Below are 18,415 nucleotides of genomic sequence, written 5' to 3'. Positions count from 1 at the left end.
CAAAACTCACCTTTTCACTCTGGCCTACTACCCCTCACAAGTGCTCCAAACCTACAGCTGAACTCTGGACCACTACCGTTCGTGTCCTTACCTCTCCCTCTAGATTGTAAGCCTTTGGGCAGGGTCCTCCTCCTTTTTTATCCTACCTGATCATGCACCTCCATTACTGTGCACCCATGCTATGCATCTGAATGAACCTAAGATGCCTAACTCCATGCTCCCCTCCAGTGACTGACAAAGCATTACCTTGTACTCATACTGTGCTGTGTGATCTGGTTTTTCTTGTATTCCTGTATTGTCGTATTGCTGTATGTCCCCCCTAAATATTGTCTGTAACCTAAACTAATGCCCAGCGCTGCGTAATATGTTGGTGCTTTATAAATACAATAAATAAATAAATAATAGCACACATTTTAAAATTGTATATGACTGGGGTACAAGTTATGATCTCTGTTTCACTTGAGTTTCAGAGATAAATACAAGGAGAAAAGCTTAGAGGATAATCAGGCCCTTAATGGCCCAATGGCATGGGCCCTAGAGGACATGGGGCCCCTGTGCAGCTGCACGGGCCTATGTCTGCCTCTGGTGGGCATCAAAAACCACGGTTATTTCTGTAGTGGGCTGAAATGACTCAAGAAAACTCCTGCTGAAACAAAAGCTGCCTGCAGCCACCTCCCTGGGTGTAGCCTGTCTGGACCTTCAGATAAAAATCTCTAGTATGATTCTACCCCAATATTTACTACAGTTAAGATATACAAAAACAGTCCTGGGGCTATAGGGGGTTTATGGTAGGAACAGCAAAAGTCTTTATTCTTCAATAGTGTAAAATATTCTTGATTGCAGTCATAAAATGTAGACAGTTCATACAAAGATCCACTTTACAGAACCATAAGTTGCCTTACACGTGTTTCATGGCCAAAAGCTGCTCCCTCAGAGGCACACAAATATGTACATATCAGGAAAAACCAAAGGTAGAGGGACCACAATCTAAAGTGCCGAGTATCCAGATATAGCACTAAGATGTGCTGTCCACCATCACTAGCAGGAACGTGGCACCAGAGCCAGGACAAGGTCCTCCAGCACCCAAGGCTGAGACACCAAAGTGCGCCCCTCCATCCCTCCAACCCTAGTCGTCACACACTGATTGCTATTAGACTAAGAGGCACCCCAGGGCCCCCAACATCTTAATCTCTAGTTAGCTGGCTTGCAGTCACTGCCATGTATCCACTTTTCTTATTTCTCTCTGCTTCAAACACAATAGGGGAATGATAGCTGAGTGAGTTGCGCGCCCCCTCCTACACTGCGCCCTGAGGCTGAAGCCTCTCTCGCCTCTGTCTCGGCCCAGCCCTGCGTGGCACTACCATCGCTGTTCAGCGTCGCACCGCAACTGCCCGACCTCACTCTGCAGGTCATTAACGCGTGCACGAAGTTGCAATACACATTTCACCCCATAATTTGAGCTTTGTCATTTGTGAAATAAGGTATGCAGACATAAATACACAGCATCATACACATCATACACAGATTAACAGCATCAATCCCCCACATTAGCAGCCTGGCTATATGATCATATCTTCCTTCTGGGCAGACTTTTAGTCAGGCTTGATCTGTTGCTCTAATATACTGGCCATACACTATACAATGTTTAGTCCAATTTGACATTCAAACGACAAATTGGGGAATATAGCACATGGCAGTCTGTAACAACAGAAGATGTCATGCACAGCAATGTACCAGGATCGATGCACTGCCTCTTGCCTATGAGAGGCAAGACTATTGAGTCCCTCTGACGGATTGGGGCACTAGAGCCCAAATTGTTTCTCTTGAGACCTCACTGACTGCGGCACTAGTTATAGGAATCCTGGTGGATAGGTCCCTTTTTTTTTTTAGGGTCACCACGGGTGGACGTGGGCGTGGAGAGTGGGTTCCCATGACAGCTTTGTTGGCATTGTCTCATTTTGTAGTTGTTCCACTGCAGTTTATTTTGAGGAACAGAAGTTATTGAAACAGGTTCTTCAACCTCCCTGCCCCCCCCCCCCTCCCGCCCCCCAAAAAAAATGTAAAAAAAAATTCCTCCTGGAAGACGTTGGCCAGCAATCCTCTGGCCATTCCCACGTGAGATAATCTTGTGACTTCTGTGATGAGAAAAGCAGCAGAACTGGATGGCTGTATATTCAAGCCTCTATTTGGTATCATTTGTATGAGGAAAAAGTAGACAGGTCATTTTAAAGCTCGCTCTTCTCCGTACTGCGCCTGACCTGGGCGTCGCCATAGACATAATGTTACTATGTCTATGGCTGCGCAGCAGTGTATGGGCCCTTTTCCAATGGCTGTGTTCCGATTTAAAAAGCGGATCGCAGACATTTTTCCGATCGCTAGAGCACCGCGATAACATGTAAACTGCGGTGTTCATTTTCCACTACCACACTGCGTTCCCGTTTCGTTTGTTGCCGAATCACGATCGCCGATCGGCCTGATTGTCGTCGCGATCGTGCTACATTCCCGGGGCCTGTGAGAAAGTGGAAAATACAGTTTGCGCGATCGCAAGCACAGGTGATTTGCGCTTGCGCTCGCTAGTGGAAAAGGGCCATAATTCGGGTCAGACCCTGTATTACTTCTCCCTCTGAGTTGCTACAACTCAGAGGGGGAATAGTAATTAACGCCGCCCGGAATTTCAGTGGCATCAGGGATAGCCGAGATTCAGCTCACCCTGCGCCAAAGTGCCCAGGTAGCCAAACGCCATATACACAGACATTACATAGAATATAAGTAGATATAAGTAGTCTACTTACCTGCATACACCAAGGTGGGCATATGGCAACCAAATACGAAAAATGCTGCTTGCCACCAAAATAACTTGGAGTAAACCATTTAATTGTGTGTAGAACAGGCTAGCAGAGAACTCTTCAAGCTGCCGTGTAGTAACTGAAACTGAAGTCTGTCTCCACTACTACTTACTATACTTCCTTCTTCATAGAATTGTTCTGAGTCACTGCAAAAAAAAAATAAAATAAAATAAAAATAGTTGATTCATTCAAGTTGTAATGTGATGCAATATCCTCTCTATGATTCACTTCTGCTCTGAATTGGGAATTTCCTTTTTTTCCTTTCTTTTTGTTTTTCTCTTAAAAGCTTTGCATTCAAGAGAAACCGTAACCAAGAATTGAACTTCATCCCAGTCAGTAGCTGATACCCCCTTTCCCATGAGAAATCTTTTCCTTTTCACAAATGGATCATCAGGGCGCTCTGTATGGCTGATATTGTGGTGAAACCCCTCCCACAGCGTGATGTCAGGACCATGGTTCTGACAGTTTCTTGTCTGTGAACCTCATTGCATTGTGGGAAATAGCTGTTTACAGCTGTTTCCCACTGCCAAAAAAGCAAGCAGCATCTCCTTCCACTGACCTCCTCTGCCAGCAGTAAAAATGTCACCATGTGATAAATGTCAGAATGTAAATCAGGGAGAGGAAAGATGTTACAACGGGCAAACACTGACTAGATCATTTATCCGGGGGCGGAGCCAGTACGTTTGACGCACGTCACGTGGTGGAACGTGGAAGGACACAGACGGACATACACGGCCGGGAGCGCGGGACGCCGCGGAAAGTCATACGGAGTGCTGTGTGCCGAGCCTGGGGGAACCACCGCTGTAGCAAATCATCCATCCTTTTAGCTTGTAAGTTGCTGGAGTGCGTGAGAAGCGCAGATGAGATATTGTAAATGTATAGATATGCTGCGCAATGAAGTTTTTTAATGTGTTTTATTAAAAAGGCCTAATTTTACAACGCTGGAGTTGAGTGTGCATCACTGATGAGCGGAGTGAGACACACGAATTGAGTGCAATTGCCACCTGCAGATAGGTGGTTAGGATCTGGTGAGCCTCTTGTTGATGAGGTGGTGGGAACACAGCATTGCACTGGTGGTCACTTAAAGAGACTCCGTAACAAAAATTGCATCCTGTTTTTTATCATCCTACAAGTTCCAAAAGCTATTCTAATGTGTTCTGGCTTACTGCAGCACGTTCTACTATCACCATCTCTGTAATAAATTAACTTATCTCTCTCTTGTCAGACTTGTCAGCCTGTGTCTGGAAGGCTGCCAAGTTCTCCAGTGTTGTGGTTCTGTGATGCATCTCCCCCCTCCAGGCCCCTCTCTGCCCACTGCCTGTGTATTTAGATTAGGACAGCGTCTCTCTTCTCTCTTATCTTTTACAAGCTGGATAAATCCTCCTCTGAGCTGGCTGGGCTTTCACATACTGAGGAATTACATACAGGCAGAGCTGTCTGCACTCTGCAGGAAGAAACAGCCTGACACTTCAGTAGAAGATAGCTGCAGGGGGAAAGAAACACACAAATGATCTCTTGAGATTCAAAAGGAAGTGTGTATACAGCCTGCTTGTGTATGAATGTATTTTCTATGTGTGGACATACTATACATCAACCTACTTCCTGTTTTGGTGGCCATTTTGTTTGTTTATAAACACACTTTTTAAAACTGTTTTTAACCACTTTTAATGCGGCGAGGAGCGGCGAAATTGTGACAGAGGGTAATAGGAGATGTCCCCTAACGCACTGGTATGTTTACTTTTGTGCGATTTTAACAATACAGATTCTCTTTAAGGTGGCCACTAATGATCCAATCTTTTTCAACCAATCTTACCATTTCTATGTAATATAAGGGAAAGCCTATAGTATTCATTCAATATATTCACTCAGTTTACTCTTCTACTACATAGATTTGGTAAGATTGGATGAAAAAGATTGGATCATTAGTGGCCACCCTTATGCTCAACACACATCATACAATCTTGGTTGTACAGATCTACCAAATCTATGTAGTATAAGGGCCAACAAATTGAAAATACCTTGAATGATTGATTGGATAAGCTCTTATACTACATGAAAGTGGTAAGACTGAACAACAAAGATTGTATGGTGTGTGTGTTGAGCCTTACACGGAGGTTGTGTGAAGTGTATTTTTTGACAGCTGAAACAGTATTACGCTATGTAACGTTATTTTTGCAGGCTTCCTGGAAGAGCGCAGTGGATTACTGATGTGATTTTGTACAGTTCAAGTGGACTTACCATAGCGCACTCAAATAGGACATTGCTCAAATCAGTTGATTGTGGACTTTAAGGGTTTGTAATTGACTTATAGGTGGCGCAGCATATTGTTGTATTTAAATCATTTATACATAACTGTTGTAAAAATGAAGCACTTTTTTACTACACTAATTTCAATGGAGTTCCTCTTTAACAATTGGGACTATTTCTCGGTGTTAACTTCTGCTTGTTTTATTCGTGAGCATTTGCAAATCTTTAGACTGACCCTGCTTCTATAAGACTAGCGTCTGCACCAGGGGTGTAACTAGACTTAATAGGGCCTCCTACAAAAATGATAGCATGGGGTCCCCGAATCCCATGCAGGTCATGTGATCGGGAGCCAGCGAATGGCAGCAGAGAGTGTTCTGTGAAGCAGCGTCTAGAAGCAGGAAAAAAATACAGATGCTCCTGCTACTCTGCATGGCGGGAGGAGGTGGCAGGGCTGGTTTTGTGAACAAATGGGAGGTTTTGCGGTTTGCACTTGCGGTTGTGGAGAGGGAGGAAGAGGGGCCCCCAAGGCCTCTGGGCCCTCCCTGCCATGGCAGGGGTTGCATTGGTGATTGCTACACCCATGGTCTGCACTAATCACACCTGAAATTAATCTGCCTATTAGATTCAGTGCAGTCAGGGCTGGGCCGAGGCAGAGGCGAGAGAGGCTCCAGCCTCAGGGCGCAGTGTAGGAGGGCCCAAAACTCACTCAGCTATCATTCCCATATTGTGTTTGAAGCAGAGAGAAATAAGAAAAAGGGATACATGGCAGTGACTGAAAGCCAGATTACTAGAGATTAGGTTTGGGGGGGGGGGGCTGAGGTGCCTCTTAGTCTAATAGCAAATCATATCCTCACCTTTCTCATTTCTCTCTACTCCTTCTACTAAGGGACTTAAAAAAGGGGAATTTGTATCCAATGCAATGTTGCCATTTGGTCCCTGACTGCGTCTGAGCTAAGTGCTTCTGTGATCTGCTTCTCTAATTACTTCTGCCTGCCTGTTACCGATTTTTGCCTGGATTTTGATTGATTTACTGTTGCTGATTTTTGCCTGGATTTGACTACTCTCTACCTGTCGCCTGCACAGACCACTGCCTGCCTGTCATCTGCTATGGCGCCAGCCTCCACAAGGCATCTCACACTGGAAGCGCTGGTGGAGTTTGAGAACAGTAATATGCAGTCACTGGCGGATTCGAGTGACACACCTGCTTATGACCGGTTCCACAAAATTCGGCCCCTCATAGACCACCTGTCATCAAAATTTGCAGATGCTTATACCCCTGAACAGGCATTTTGAGGCATTTGGTTTCCAGACTATCCCTCACGGTCTTGGGCCCCTAAAATGCCAGGGCAGTATAGGAATCCCACCAAGTGACCCCATTTTAGAAAGAAGACACCCCAAGGTATTCCGTTAGGTGTATGATGAGTTCATAGAAGATTTTATTTTTTGTCACCAGTTAGTGGAAAATGACACTTTGTGAAAAAAAAACAATAAAAATCAATTTCCGCTAACTTGTGACAAAAACTAAAATCTTCTATGAGCTCACCATACACCTAATGGAATACCTTGGGGTGTCTTCTTTGTAAAATGGGGTCACTTGTGGGATTCTTATACTGCCCTAGCATTTTAGGGGCCCTAAACCGTTAGTAGTCTAGAAACCAAATGCCTCAAAATGACCTGTGAATAGGACATTGGGCCCCTTAGCGCACCTAAGCTGCAAAAAAGTGTCACACATGTGGTATCGCCGTACTCAGGAGAAGTAGTATAATGTGTTTTGGAGTGTAGTTTTACACATACCCATGCTGGGTGGGAGAAATATCTCTGTAAATGAAATTTTTTGATTTTATTTTTACACACAATTGTCCATTTACAGAGATATTTCTCCCACCCAGCATGGGTATGTGTAAAAATACACCCCAAAACACATTATACTACTTCTACTGAGTACGGCGATACCACATGTGTGACACTTTTTTGTAGCCTAGGTGCGCTAAGGGGCCCAATGTTCTATTCACAGGTCATTTTGAGGCATTTGGTTTCTAGACTACTCCTCACGGTTTAGAGCCCCTAAAATGCCAGGGCAGTATAGGAACCCCACAAGTGACCCCATTTTAGAAAGAAGACACCCCAAGGTATTCCATTAGTTGTATGGTGAGTTCATAGAAGATTTTTCTTTTTGTCACGAGTTAGTGGAAAATGACACTTTGTGAAAAAAAACAATACAAATCAATTTCTGCTAACTTGTGACAAAAAATAAAATCTTCTATGAACTCACCATACACCTAATGGAATACCTTGGGGTGTCTTCTTTGTAAAATGGGGTCACTTGTGGGGTTCTTATACTGCCCTAGCATTCTAGGGGCCCTAAACCGTTAGTAGTCTAGAAACCAAATGCCTCAAAATGACCTGTGAATAGGACGTTGGGCCCCTTAGCGCACCTAAGCTGCAAAAAAGTGTCACACATGTGGTATCGCCGTACTCAGGAGAAGTAGTATAATGTGTTTTGGAGTGTAGTTTTACACATACCCATGCTGGGTGGGAGAAATATCTCTGTAAATGGACAATTGTGTGTAAAAAAAAAAAAAAAAATCAAAAAATTGTAATTTACAGAGATATTTCTCCCACCCAGCAGGGGCGTCTCACCCACCAGGCAAGTATAGGCGGTTGCCTGGGGCGCCATGAGGTGGTGAGGCGGTTGCCTGGGGCGCCATGAGGTGGTGAGGCGCATTCCCCCGCCGCTGCTACCGTGACCATGTTTTTTTTTTTTTTTTTTTTATATTATATTACCTCCCGACTCAGTCCCCGGTGCTCGGCACGCTACCATGTGCTCAGCAGTGCCTCCACCTCCACTTCTCCCCAGCCAATAGAGCAATCAATACTGCTCTTCTCTGCCAGGCTCCTTCTTTAAAGCTGTGCCCCTTCTTCTTAGTAGCCACACAGGTAAAGTGTTTACCTCGTGTGGCCCAGCCTTTAACTCCACCCCACGCCAGTCAAACCAGGAGCCAGCAGCCAGCCAGCTTATGCCCCCGACAGTCTGACCCCCCACCTGTGTCACTGGCTGCACACAGACACTGGAGCGAGACAGCCAGGGGACAGATGCAGTCACAGAGAGAAGAATGTGATGTGTCCGTGTTGGAGCCCCGCCCCCGCACAAGACAGCAACACAGCCCGGGAGAAGGGAAGTTTCTGCTCCAGAGTAGTGATGGGAATTCCGGCTCTTTTCAGAGAATTGGCTCTTCTGAATCTGCTCCCATTAAAGAGCCGGCTCTTATGGCTCTGAATCGGCTCTTCATTAAATATCACTAAACACCACTCAGAATCGGAGTAAAAGCCCCGCCCCCATCTCCATGACAATTCCAGACTGCTTCTCTGACTGGGGCAATCCCTCCTGCTACTGCTCTCCGCCCCATACACTCCTACAAGCTGCAAGAGGAGGACTACATCTCCCAACATGCCTCAGCGCCCTTTATTGCAGAGCAAAGCAGAGCTCTGTGGGACGGCTGAGGCATCGGCTCTTTCAAAACTGAGAACCGGCTCTTGTCGTTCGCAGCAAAGAGCCGGCTCTTAGAGCCGGCTCATTCGCGAACGACCCATCACTACTCCAGAGATGATAAGCTGCATGCACAGGCAGAAGAGAAGGTATGCAGGCAGGCTGCTAAGAACACTTCCTGTCCTGTGTGCAGACTCCCAGTACTGTTATAACTGCTAGAATGTGCCCTGCTCTTTTGATACTAGAGTTTTCTTTGAAAGCTGGTTAGGCTGTAGGCTGGTAAAGCTGTAAACCTGTGCTTTAGTGCTGTGCTGTGCTGTCTCTCCCTCTCCCCTCTCTGTTCCTCTGCTCCTCTTCCATCTTATGCTGTCTCTACCCCTCTCTGTTCCTCTGCACTCTCTTCCATCTTATGCTGTCTCTCCCTCTCCCCTCTGTTTCTCTGCACCCTCTTCCATCTTATGCTGTCTATCCCTCCCCCTCTCTGTTCCTCTACCCCCCTCTTACATCTTATGCTGCCTCTCCCTCTCTACTCTTTCCCTCTCTGCTCGGATTACGTGTATTTTCTGGTGAAACGCTTACACATTACGATTATTTTCTGACAACGCTGACCCATTACGATTATTTTCTGGTGAAACGCTGCTGCCCTATCATTAATTTCTGGTGAAATGCTGCTGCAATAAGTGTATTTTCTGGTGAAACGCTGCCACCTTACGAATATTTTCCGGTGAACTGCTGCTGCAATAAGTGTATTTTCTGGTGAAACACTGCCACATTACGATTATTTTCTGGTGAATTACGATTCTGAATTACGATAATTACTATTATTTTCTGATGAAACACTGCCGCATTATGATTATTTTCTGGTGAAACGATGCTGCATTATGATTATTTTCCTGGGGGGGAGGGGCTTGGGGGGGCGCCACAGGTTTTCTCGCCTGGAGTGACAAAATGACTAGAGGCACCCCTGCCACCCAGCATGGGTATATGTAAAAATACACCACAAAAAACATTATACTACTTCTCCTGAGTACGGCGATACCACATGTGTGACACTTTTTTGCAGCCTAGGTGCGCTAAGGGGCCCAACGTCCTATGAGTACCTTTAGGATTTTACAGGCCATTTTGAGACATTTGATTTCAAGACTACTCCTCGCGGTTTAGGGCCCCTAAAATGCCAGGGCAGTGTAGGAACCCCACAAATGACCCCATTTTAGAAAGAAGACACCCTAAGGTATTCCTTTAGGAGTATGGTGAGCTCATAGAACATTTTATTTTTTGCCACAAGTTAGCGGAAAATGACACTTTGTGAAAACAAACAGTAAAAATCTATTTCCGCTAACTTGTGACAAAAAATAAAATCTTCTATGAACTCACCATACTCTTAACATAATACCTTGGGGTTTCTTCTTTCTAAAATGGGGTGATTTGTGGGGTTCCTATACTGCCCTGGCATTTTAGGGGCCCTAAAGCGTGAGGAGTAGTGTAGAAACCAAATGCCTCAAAATGACCTGTGAAAGGTGTATTTTTATACATGCCCATGCTGGGTGGGAGAAATCTCTCTGTAAATGGACAATTGTATGTAAAAAAATCAAAAAAAATCTCATTTACAGAGATATTTCTCCCACCCAGCATGGGTATGTGTAAAAATACACCCCAAAACACATTATACTACTTCTCCTGAGTACGACGATGCCACATGTGTGACCCCTTTTTGCAGTCTAGGTGCACTAAGAGGCCCAACGTCCTATGAGCACCTTTAGGCTTTACAGGGGTGCTTACAATTTAGCACCCCCAAAATGCCAGGACAGTAAACACACCCCACAAATGACCCCATTTTGGAAAGTAGACACCCAAAGGTATTCAGAGAGGGGCATGGTGAGTCCGTGGCAGATTTCTTTTTTTTTTTTTTTGTCACAAGTTAGAAGAAATGGAAACTTTTTTTTTTTTTGTTTTAATTTTGTTTCAAAGTGTCATTTTCCGCTAACTTGTGACAAAAAATAAAATCTTCTATGAACTCACCATGCCTCTTAGTGAATACTTTGGGATGTCTTCTTTCCAAAATGGGGTCATTTGGGGGGTATTTATACTATCCTGGAATTTTAGCCCCTCATGAAACCTGACAGGTGCTCAGAAAAGTCAGAGATGCTTCAAAATGGGAAAATTCACTTTTTGCACCATAGTTTGTAAACGCTATAACTTTTACCCAAACCAATAAATATACACTGAATGGATTTTTTTTTAACAAAGACATGTAGCACAATAAATTAAGACAATAATGTATACAGAAATTTTACTTTATTTGAAAAATGTCAGCACAGAAAGTAAAAAAAAAAATCATTTTTTTGACAAAATGAATGTCTTTTTTGATGAATATAATAAAAACTAAAAATCACAGAAGCAATCAAACAGCACCAAAAGAAAGCTGTATTAGTGACAGGAAAAGGAGGGAAAATTCGGTTGTATGACCGAGCAATAAACCGTGAGAGCTGCAGTGGTCTGAATGGAAAAAAGGCTCTGGTCCTTAAGGGGTAGAAAGACTGTGGTCCTCAAGTGGTTAAAGTAGACACGTTGCGACTTTAAAGAGAGTCTGAAGCGAGAATAAATCTCGCTTCAGACCTCATAGTTAGCAGGGGCATGTGTGCCTCTGCTAAACCGCCGCTATAGCGCCGCACAACGGGGGTCCCTTCACCCCCAAATCCCCTCCGAGCAGCAGGGGATCTCTTCCTGGTTGGGGCAGGGCTAACCTCCACAGCCCTGCCCCATGCGCGTCTGTCAGCGCGTATCTCCGCCTCTCCCCCGCCCCTCTCAGTCTTCCTTCACTGAGAGGGGTGGGGGAGAGGCGGCGATGCGCCGCTGATAGACGCGACTGGAGGCAGGGCTGCAGCCGTTAGCCCTGCCTCCCGGAGCGACCAAGTCTGCGACCAAGTGTCGCAGTGGGGGGTTTGGGGGTGAAGGGACCCCCGTTTAGCGGCGCTATAGCGGCGGTTTAGCAGGGGCACAAGTTCCCCTGCTAACTATGTGCTCTGAAGCGAGATTTATTCTCGCTTCAGAGTCTCTTTAACGTCGCACTAAACCGCAACGTCCCACTTTGATTACAGCCATAGACAAAGGGATCCTAAGGCTGCTTCCACACAGGGACGTTACAGGCGCACGTTAGTGCAGCCTGTAACGCTCCCCCAACGCACAGCAATGTAACACAAGTGGGGCTGTTCACACAGCCCACGTTGCGTTACATGTAACGCTGCACGTTCTGCGGAAAGTGCAGCATGCTACGGCGTTACAGCGGCTTAAGCCGCGTTAGACTGTTTGCACATGCGCAGTCATGTTGGGGAGGAGCGGAGAGCGGCCAGGCACATGGCTAATTAATATTCACTGCACGTTGTGACGTGCAGTGTTTACTTCCTGGTGCCTCCGCTCTGTGCGGAGATTTGCCGGCGGGACCACGTGATGCCGCACGCGTCCAAGAGTGCGCATCACGGCATCACGGACGCCAGAGTGAGCTGCACAACGCGCCTCACTCTGACGTCCACATTAGAGAGCACCAGGCGTTGCGTTAGGGGCACGTTATGTGCCCTATAACGTCCCCGAAACGCAATGTCCTGGTGTGTCACTAGCCTAAAGGTAATTAGGCAATGTTCCCCAAACACATAAGAAAAAGCAGTGTTCCCACAATGATGTGGCGAAATGGGAGATTTGCATCATGGATGTCAGTCCATGACATGACTATGTAATGTGCCGCAGAAGATGCAAGTGCTACATAGATAGATAATGATATGGCGGAACACTAGACATTGACTATGGCGGGGGTTAGATTGTGAGCTCCGCCAAGGACATGACTACATTCTCTGTAAAGTGCTGCGTTAGATGCCAGTGCTATATAAAACCATAATATTATCGTAGGACATTACACTATGACTATGGTGGGATTAGATTGTGCATGAAGTCTGCAGAAACTGATGATGCTACAGTATTAGCATACCATTTAATAATCATGAGCCCCCAAAATGCCAAATGCTGCAACAACAACCCCAAAGTAGCAAATGCAGTCTCTATGGCCATCAAATAATAACTGCAGCAACTGTTACCGCTGACACACGAATTGCAATAACCGTTACCTCTGACAAATGAATTGCAATCACCGTTACCTCTGACACGAATTGCAATAAGGGCTCGTTTCCACTAGGAGCGGTGCGATGCGGCTACATAGCCGCATCGCACCGCAGGTGTCCTAAAACACATGCACGCCAGTGGAACAGTTTCCACTGCATGCATGGTTTGCAGAGCGGTGCGATCCGATAATCTGCAGCATGCTGCAGATTTTCGCACGGCCACATCCGCCCGCAGCCGTGCCCCATCTCCCCAATACACTTCTGCATCGGAGATGCGGAAGTGATGCGGCCGGCGGCAGAAGTGATGTGATGCGGCTGCGTAGCCACACTCGCATCACTTTGCAAGTGGAAACAGGCCCTTACCGTTACCTCCGAGAAATGAAATGCAGCAGAAAACGATTACTCTGACTCTGCAAACGGTAAATGAGGTAAACATTCCCTCATGCGACCACAGAGTCCCACGGCTGGGACACCCGGCAGCCAAAAGTGGGACATAACCTCAACCTGGGACTCATTGCAGCCTGAGACAGGTGACCCTGAACCTGGGATGTGTCCCAGGTAAAATGGGACGTCTGGTCAGGGTAGTTAAATAGCTCAGAGAAGCTCAGATTCTCTTTAATCCAATCACAGGTGAAGGAAAAAAATCAGCGTGCACTACATTTGTGATAGGGTTGAAATTACATGAGACCACTGTGAAGAGGGCTTTGCAATTACTATGTCAGTTATGGTGCCCCTGTGATCAGCAAATTCCATGTGCTTAGATTATTTCCCATATGGTGTGAACTCCTTATCTCAAAAGACAATTCTACTAAAGCCTTTCCAACCATGCTCTGCCTGGCAACAGGTGATCACCACATACATGTTTTCCTATTGGACAGAGACTAGGCAGCAGCCAATCATTACACAGCCTCTCCTGTGTACAGAATTACTGACTGTGTGAGTTTGTTGCACTTTCATGTTTGCTGAAGTTTGGAGGGTGTTTATTGTGTTGTTCTTCCCACATATCACAGCCTGGGGGTGAAGATGCCCCCCCTCCTCCTCCTGCTGGCTCTGGGGTTGTCACAGGTGTATTGTGGTGAGTAGGTTGGTCACTGATGTGTTATTATCTGATAACAGCGGACGTAGAGCACAGACAGCTCACTCTGTTCCTTTCACTTTCTTCTGGAAATATTCCCATTCTTTTCCTTCCTGCTCTACCTGGCAGCTGCTGATTAGGGATGGTTAATGAGATGCAAATTGAATTCTACCTTGATGGGATTCAATTTTAAGCTGCATAAATTTACATTCAAAATGTACATAATCCTTTATGAACTACCTGCATTACACAGAAACCGTACGGCTGATTAAAAATGGTCCAAGATGCATATGATTAGATTGCATACAAATATAATACAAATTGTATGCAGTTTGGAACTGGTTAATCCGAATAGTCAGGAAGTAGAGTGAGGTGCAGCAACAGAGAAGACTAGAGCTTAATCGCTTGGAATATTGAGGAGGTGAGCTTGCATTTTTGTGCCTGCTTGCTGCCAGTGGTGCTCACCGCCAGGTCGTGATCACGCTTACGCGTGGATTCACGACCATTTTGACGCATTCCGCCTCGGACACGAAACTCCGTGAATAGATTTTCAACCACGAAAATCTACTTCGGCTTCACGTGAATGCGGACAGAAATCCGCATTCACGCTCGTGAAACCCGGGGCTGAAGTCGTGGTTTGCGGAAATGCGTCAAACTATGCGGAAGTGACACATTGCAGGCCAATCAGAGTGCCCCAGCCAGGCCCTAGCAACCAATCACAGGAGGGGAGCTATGCCCTCCCCTCCTGAATATAAAGCGGCGGCCATGATGGAAAAGTTCTGTCCTTGCTACTAGACTGTGGTGCTGAGAGGATTATCTCCAGGCCATTGTTGTTTGAGCAAGTGCATTTATTGTGTTAAAAACAAAGCGTTTTTTTTGCTAACACCGTTCTTATACTGTACACAGTTAGCTAGTCAGTGAGTGATTGCTGTAGTTAGTTGTAGTCAGTGTAGTGTAGTGGGAGTGTGGGAGTCTAGTGATTATTTAACTGTGTGTAGTGCTGTGCAGGCAGGTTCAGTGCTGCAGTGTAGTGGGAGTGGGGATTATCTGTGTGTAGAGTGCAGGCAGGCAGGTTAGTGCAGCTGCAGTGTTCACTTGTATATTCCAGTGACAGTTATACACTTGTACTATTTGCAGGCAGCCAGTCACACCGCCGGCGCCGCCACTCTCTGCCAGCGCTGTTCATTCATTCTGTCAGTGACCTTGTGCCGTGCCCAGTGCCCACTGCTCGCTCGCTCGCTGGCATATGAGCATCTCATTACACAGTGTGACATCCTTGTGTGCCCACTGCATCCTTCAGTGACCTAGTTGTATATCCAGTGCCCACTGCTGTGCCCACTGCATCCTTCAGTGACCTTGTACTGTGGCCACTGCATCCTTCAGTGACCTAGTTGTATATCCAGTGCCCACTGCTGTGCCCACTGCATCCTTCAGTGACCTTGTACTGTGGCCACTGCATCCTTCAGTGACCTTGTACTGTGCCCACTGCATCCTTCAGTGACCTTGTACTGTGCCCACTGCATCCTTCAGTGACCTAGTTGTATATCCAGTGCCCACTGCTGTGCCCACTGCATCCTTCAGTGACCTTGTACTGTGGCCACTGCATCCTTCAGTGACCTTGTACTGTGCCCACTGCATCCTTCAGTGACCTTGTACTGTGCCCACTGCATCCTTCAGTGACCTAGTTGTATATCCAGTGCCCACTGCTGTGCCCACTGCATCCTTCAGTGACCTTGTACTGTGGCCACTGCATCCTTCAGTGACCTAGTTGTATATCCAGTGCCCACTGCTGTGCCCACTGCATCCTTCAGTGACCTTGTACTGTGCCCACTGCATCCTTCAGTGACCTTGTACTGTGGCCACTGCATCCTTCAGTGACCTTGTACTGTGCCCACTGCATTCTTCAGTGACCTTGTACTGTGCCCACTGCATCCAGTGATTCATTACTAGCAACATGTCTGGCAGGGTTTCGCGGGGTGAGAGGAAAGGGAGTTCAATTGCCTCAGCCACTTCTGGGACTGCTCCACGTCCAGGGAGAGGACGCCCAGCTGTACGTGGTCGTGATGCAGCAGAAAAGGGGGCAGCAAAGCCTGGGCCGAGTCAGCGGACGCCATTGTCCAAATATTTTAAAGTTTCTGGTCCCCGTGTGGTGGTTGAGCAAATGGAACCTGACGTACTCATGGACATCATGACTTCCTCCCAGACCTCTACTGTGAGCACCACTCCAAGCAGTAGCAGCAGCAGCCAACATCCCACGCTTGTTGTGACATCCACCCCAGCACCCACTGGTCAGCAGCCCTCCCAGGATGACAGCGTTCTGTCCCTCAGTCCGGCATCTGGGAACCTGCTGATGCAAGAAGCACAGGACTTACTGGGGACTGATGTGGCAGAGATTGAGATCGGGCCACAATCACAAGCGTTGTTGAGTTCTGGTGATGAAGAAGAGGGGTCTGTGTCTGGGGATGTAGGGACAGAAGAGGAGGCGGGGGAGTCAGAGGAAGAGCTGGATTATGATGATGCTGCTGATGATGACGTTGTGGACCCTAACTATGTGCAGCCTGCTGAGTCCGTGGAAGAATGGTCAGAGCAGGATGACGAGTCACCTCGGCCTAGGCAAGGATATCGCCATATGTCAGGCAGGGGCAGGGGCATCGGCAGCAGGGGGCGTGGAGGAAGTAGACAGGACACTGCTTCAGCCGGCACCACCACCATGCAACCCCCGGCAACTACTACCACACATTGCTCCGCTGCACCCTCTGCTAGTGGGGGCCGCAGTAAATTAAAGTCACCAGTGTGGGATTGCTTTGAGGAATGTACTGATGACAAAAGGTATGCGGTGTGCAGGTTATGCAGCAAAAGATTGAGCCGTGGGAAAAGTCTGAGCAAGATGGGTACCTCATCCCTCCAGGGCCACCTGAGAAGCCGCCACTGCCGCGAGTATGCGGACTTTAAGAGGAAGCAGGCACTGCTGGCAGGGGTTCCTGAGAGCAGAAGGCCCACCAGCGAAGCAGCATCCTCCCTCCCTCAGGGTCGTGAATCCCCCACAGCAGCAGCAGCAGTAGTAGCACGCAAGCGCTCTTCCACCTCGGCTGCTCAGGACACAGACATTGAGGCTGGCAGCCAGTGTTCGTCTCTCTCCTCTGTCTCCCCTGCATCCCAGCGTCGTCAGACCCTGCTGAGCGACACCTTTCAGGGTCTGACCAAGCCTCTGCCTCCAAGCCACAGGCGGATCCGCAAACTAAATGGCTTGCTGGCCCGGGCCATGGCATCACAGCTGCTTCCCTACTCCCTGGTGCAGGAGGGGAGCGCCATGCGGACGCTGCTCCAATTTGGCATCCCCGAGTGGCAAGTCCCCAGTCGCCACTATTTCAGCAGGAGCGCGATCCCAGCACTCCACAAGTTTGCGGTGGAAAACGTGGCCCGTTCCCTGGACTACTCTGTGGGCAAGCGGGTCCACGTGACCATGGACTCGTGGAGTAGCAGATTTGGGACAGGTCGCTACCTGTCCTTTACGGCCCACTGGGTGACACTGATGGAAGGGAGGGAGGACAAGAGCGCATCAGCCCAGCTAGTGGTGCCACCACGCGGGATCAGGGGGGATGCAGAAGGGTCCTGTCACGACACTCCCTCAGCACCCGGAAAGCAAGCCCGCCTCGGCAGCAGCAGCGCCAAGCCTCGGCACTGCCAAGCCCTTTTAAAATTGGTGACCCTGGGGAAGGAGAGGCTTACGGCCACCAACGTCCTGGCCGCCCTCAGGAAGCAGGAGCGGAGGTGGCTGACCCCCAGAGGCCTGGAAGTGGGGTATGTGGCAGCCGATAACGGGGCCAACCTGGTGGCAGCAGTGCAGCAGGGAAACCTCCAGCACATCCCTTGCTTGGCCCACGTGCTCAATCTTGTGGTGCAGCGCTTCTTGCGCACCTACCAGGGGATGAGCGAGCTGCTGCAGGATGCCCGGGCGGTGGTACGCTTTTTCCGCCTGTCAGCCACTGCCTCTGCACTCTTGTCCACCTTACAGCAGCAGTATGGAAGGCCACAACACCGGATGATCATCGACATGCCAGTTCGCTGGAATTCGACTCTGGCCATGTTGGAGCGGCTGTGTCAGCACAGGCTGGCTCTTAGGGCCTACATGCTAGACCCAAGTGTCCCCAGCAACCAGCAAGTCCCCATGATTACTGCCACTCAGTGGACACTGATGCAGCAAGTATGCCTGGTGCTGAGTCCCTTCCTGGAGGCAACCAAGATGGTCAGTGAGGAGCGGGCCTCTGTGTGCCAGTGGGTGCCCTTGGTTTGTCTACTGGAGCAGGCAATGGACAATTTAATTGAGCGTGGGGATGAAGCCCTGAGGCAGTTGGAAGAACAGGAGCAGATGGCAGCACAGTCCAGCTCAGAGGAGGGCTCACAGCAGGTAGTGGAAGAGTTGGAGGTCCCTAACCTGAATGAGGAGGAGGAGGAGGAGCAGAGTGCAGCAGGCGTTGTACGTGGATGGCGGTTTGAGGAGGACAACGACATGGCACAGGAAGAGGACAGGCATGCGTTATGGGACAATGGCGAGGACGAGGAAGATCTTGCTGGCAGGGCCCACTTGTTTCCCATGGCTGTGCACATGTTGCGCTGCCTTCGCAGGGACCCCCGGGTGATCCAGATGCGT

General features: G+C 48.0%; 1 protein-coding gene and 1 pseudogene across 1 annotated transcript in view; one reads left to right on the top strand and one right to left on the bottom strand.

The window, feature by feature from the left end:
• Positions 1-18,415, bottom strand: part of LOC137528739 (major histocompatibility complex class I-related gene protein-like) — a 97,564-nt pseudogene that overhangs the window by 63,353 nt on the left and 15,796 nt on the right.
• LOC137528737 (class I histocompatibility antigen, F10 alpha chain-like) overlaps positions 13,608-18,415 on the top strand; it is a 95,665-nt gene continuing 90,857 nt past the window's right edge. The window contains exon 1 of the mRNA XM_068250262.1: positions 13,608-13,764. Coding sequence (XP_068106363.1) covers positions 13,713-13,764 — 52 coding nt within the window. The 5' untranslated portion in view covers positions 13,608-13,712. The remainder of the gene's footprint in view (positions 13,765-18,415) is intronic.

Source organism: Hyperolius riggenbachi, chromosome 8 (genome assembly GCF_040937935.1).
Source record: "Hyperolius riggenbachi isolate aHypRig1 chromosome 8, aHypRig1.pri, whole genome shotgun sequence".
NCBI classification, from domain to species: Eukaryota; Metazoa; Chordata; class Amphibia; order Anura; family Hyperoliidae; genus Hyperolius; species Hyperolius riggenbachi.
The sequence above is the reverse complement of the archived record's forward strand: the minus strand, read 5'-3'. Positions and strand labels throughout refer to the sequence as shown.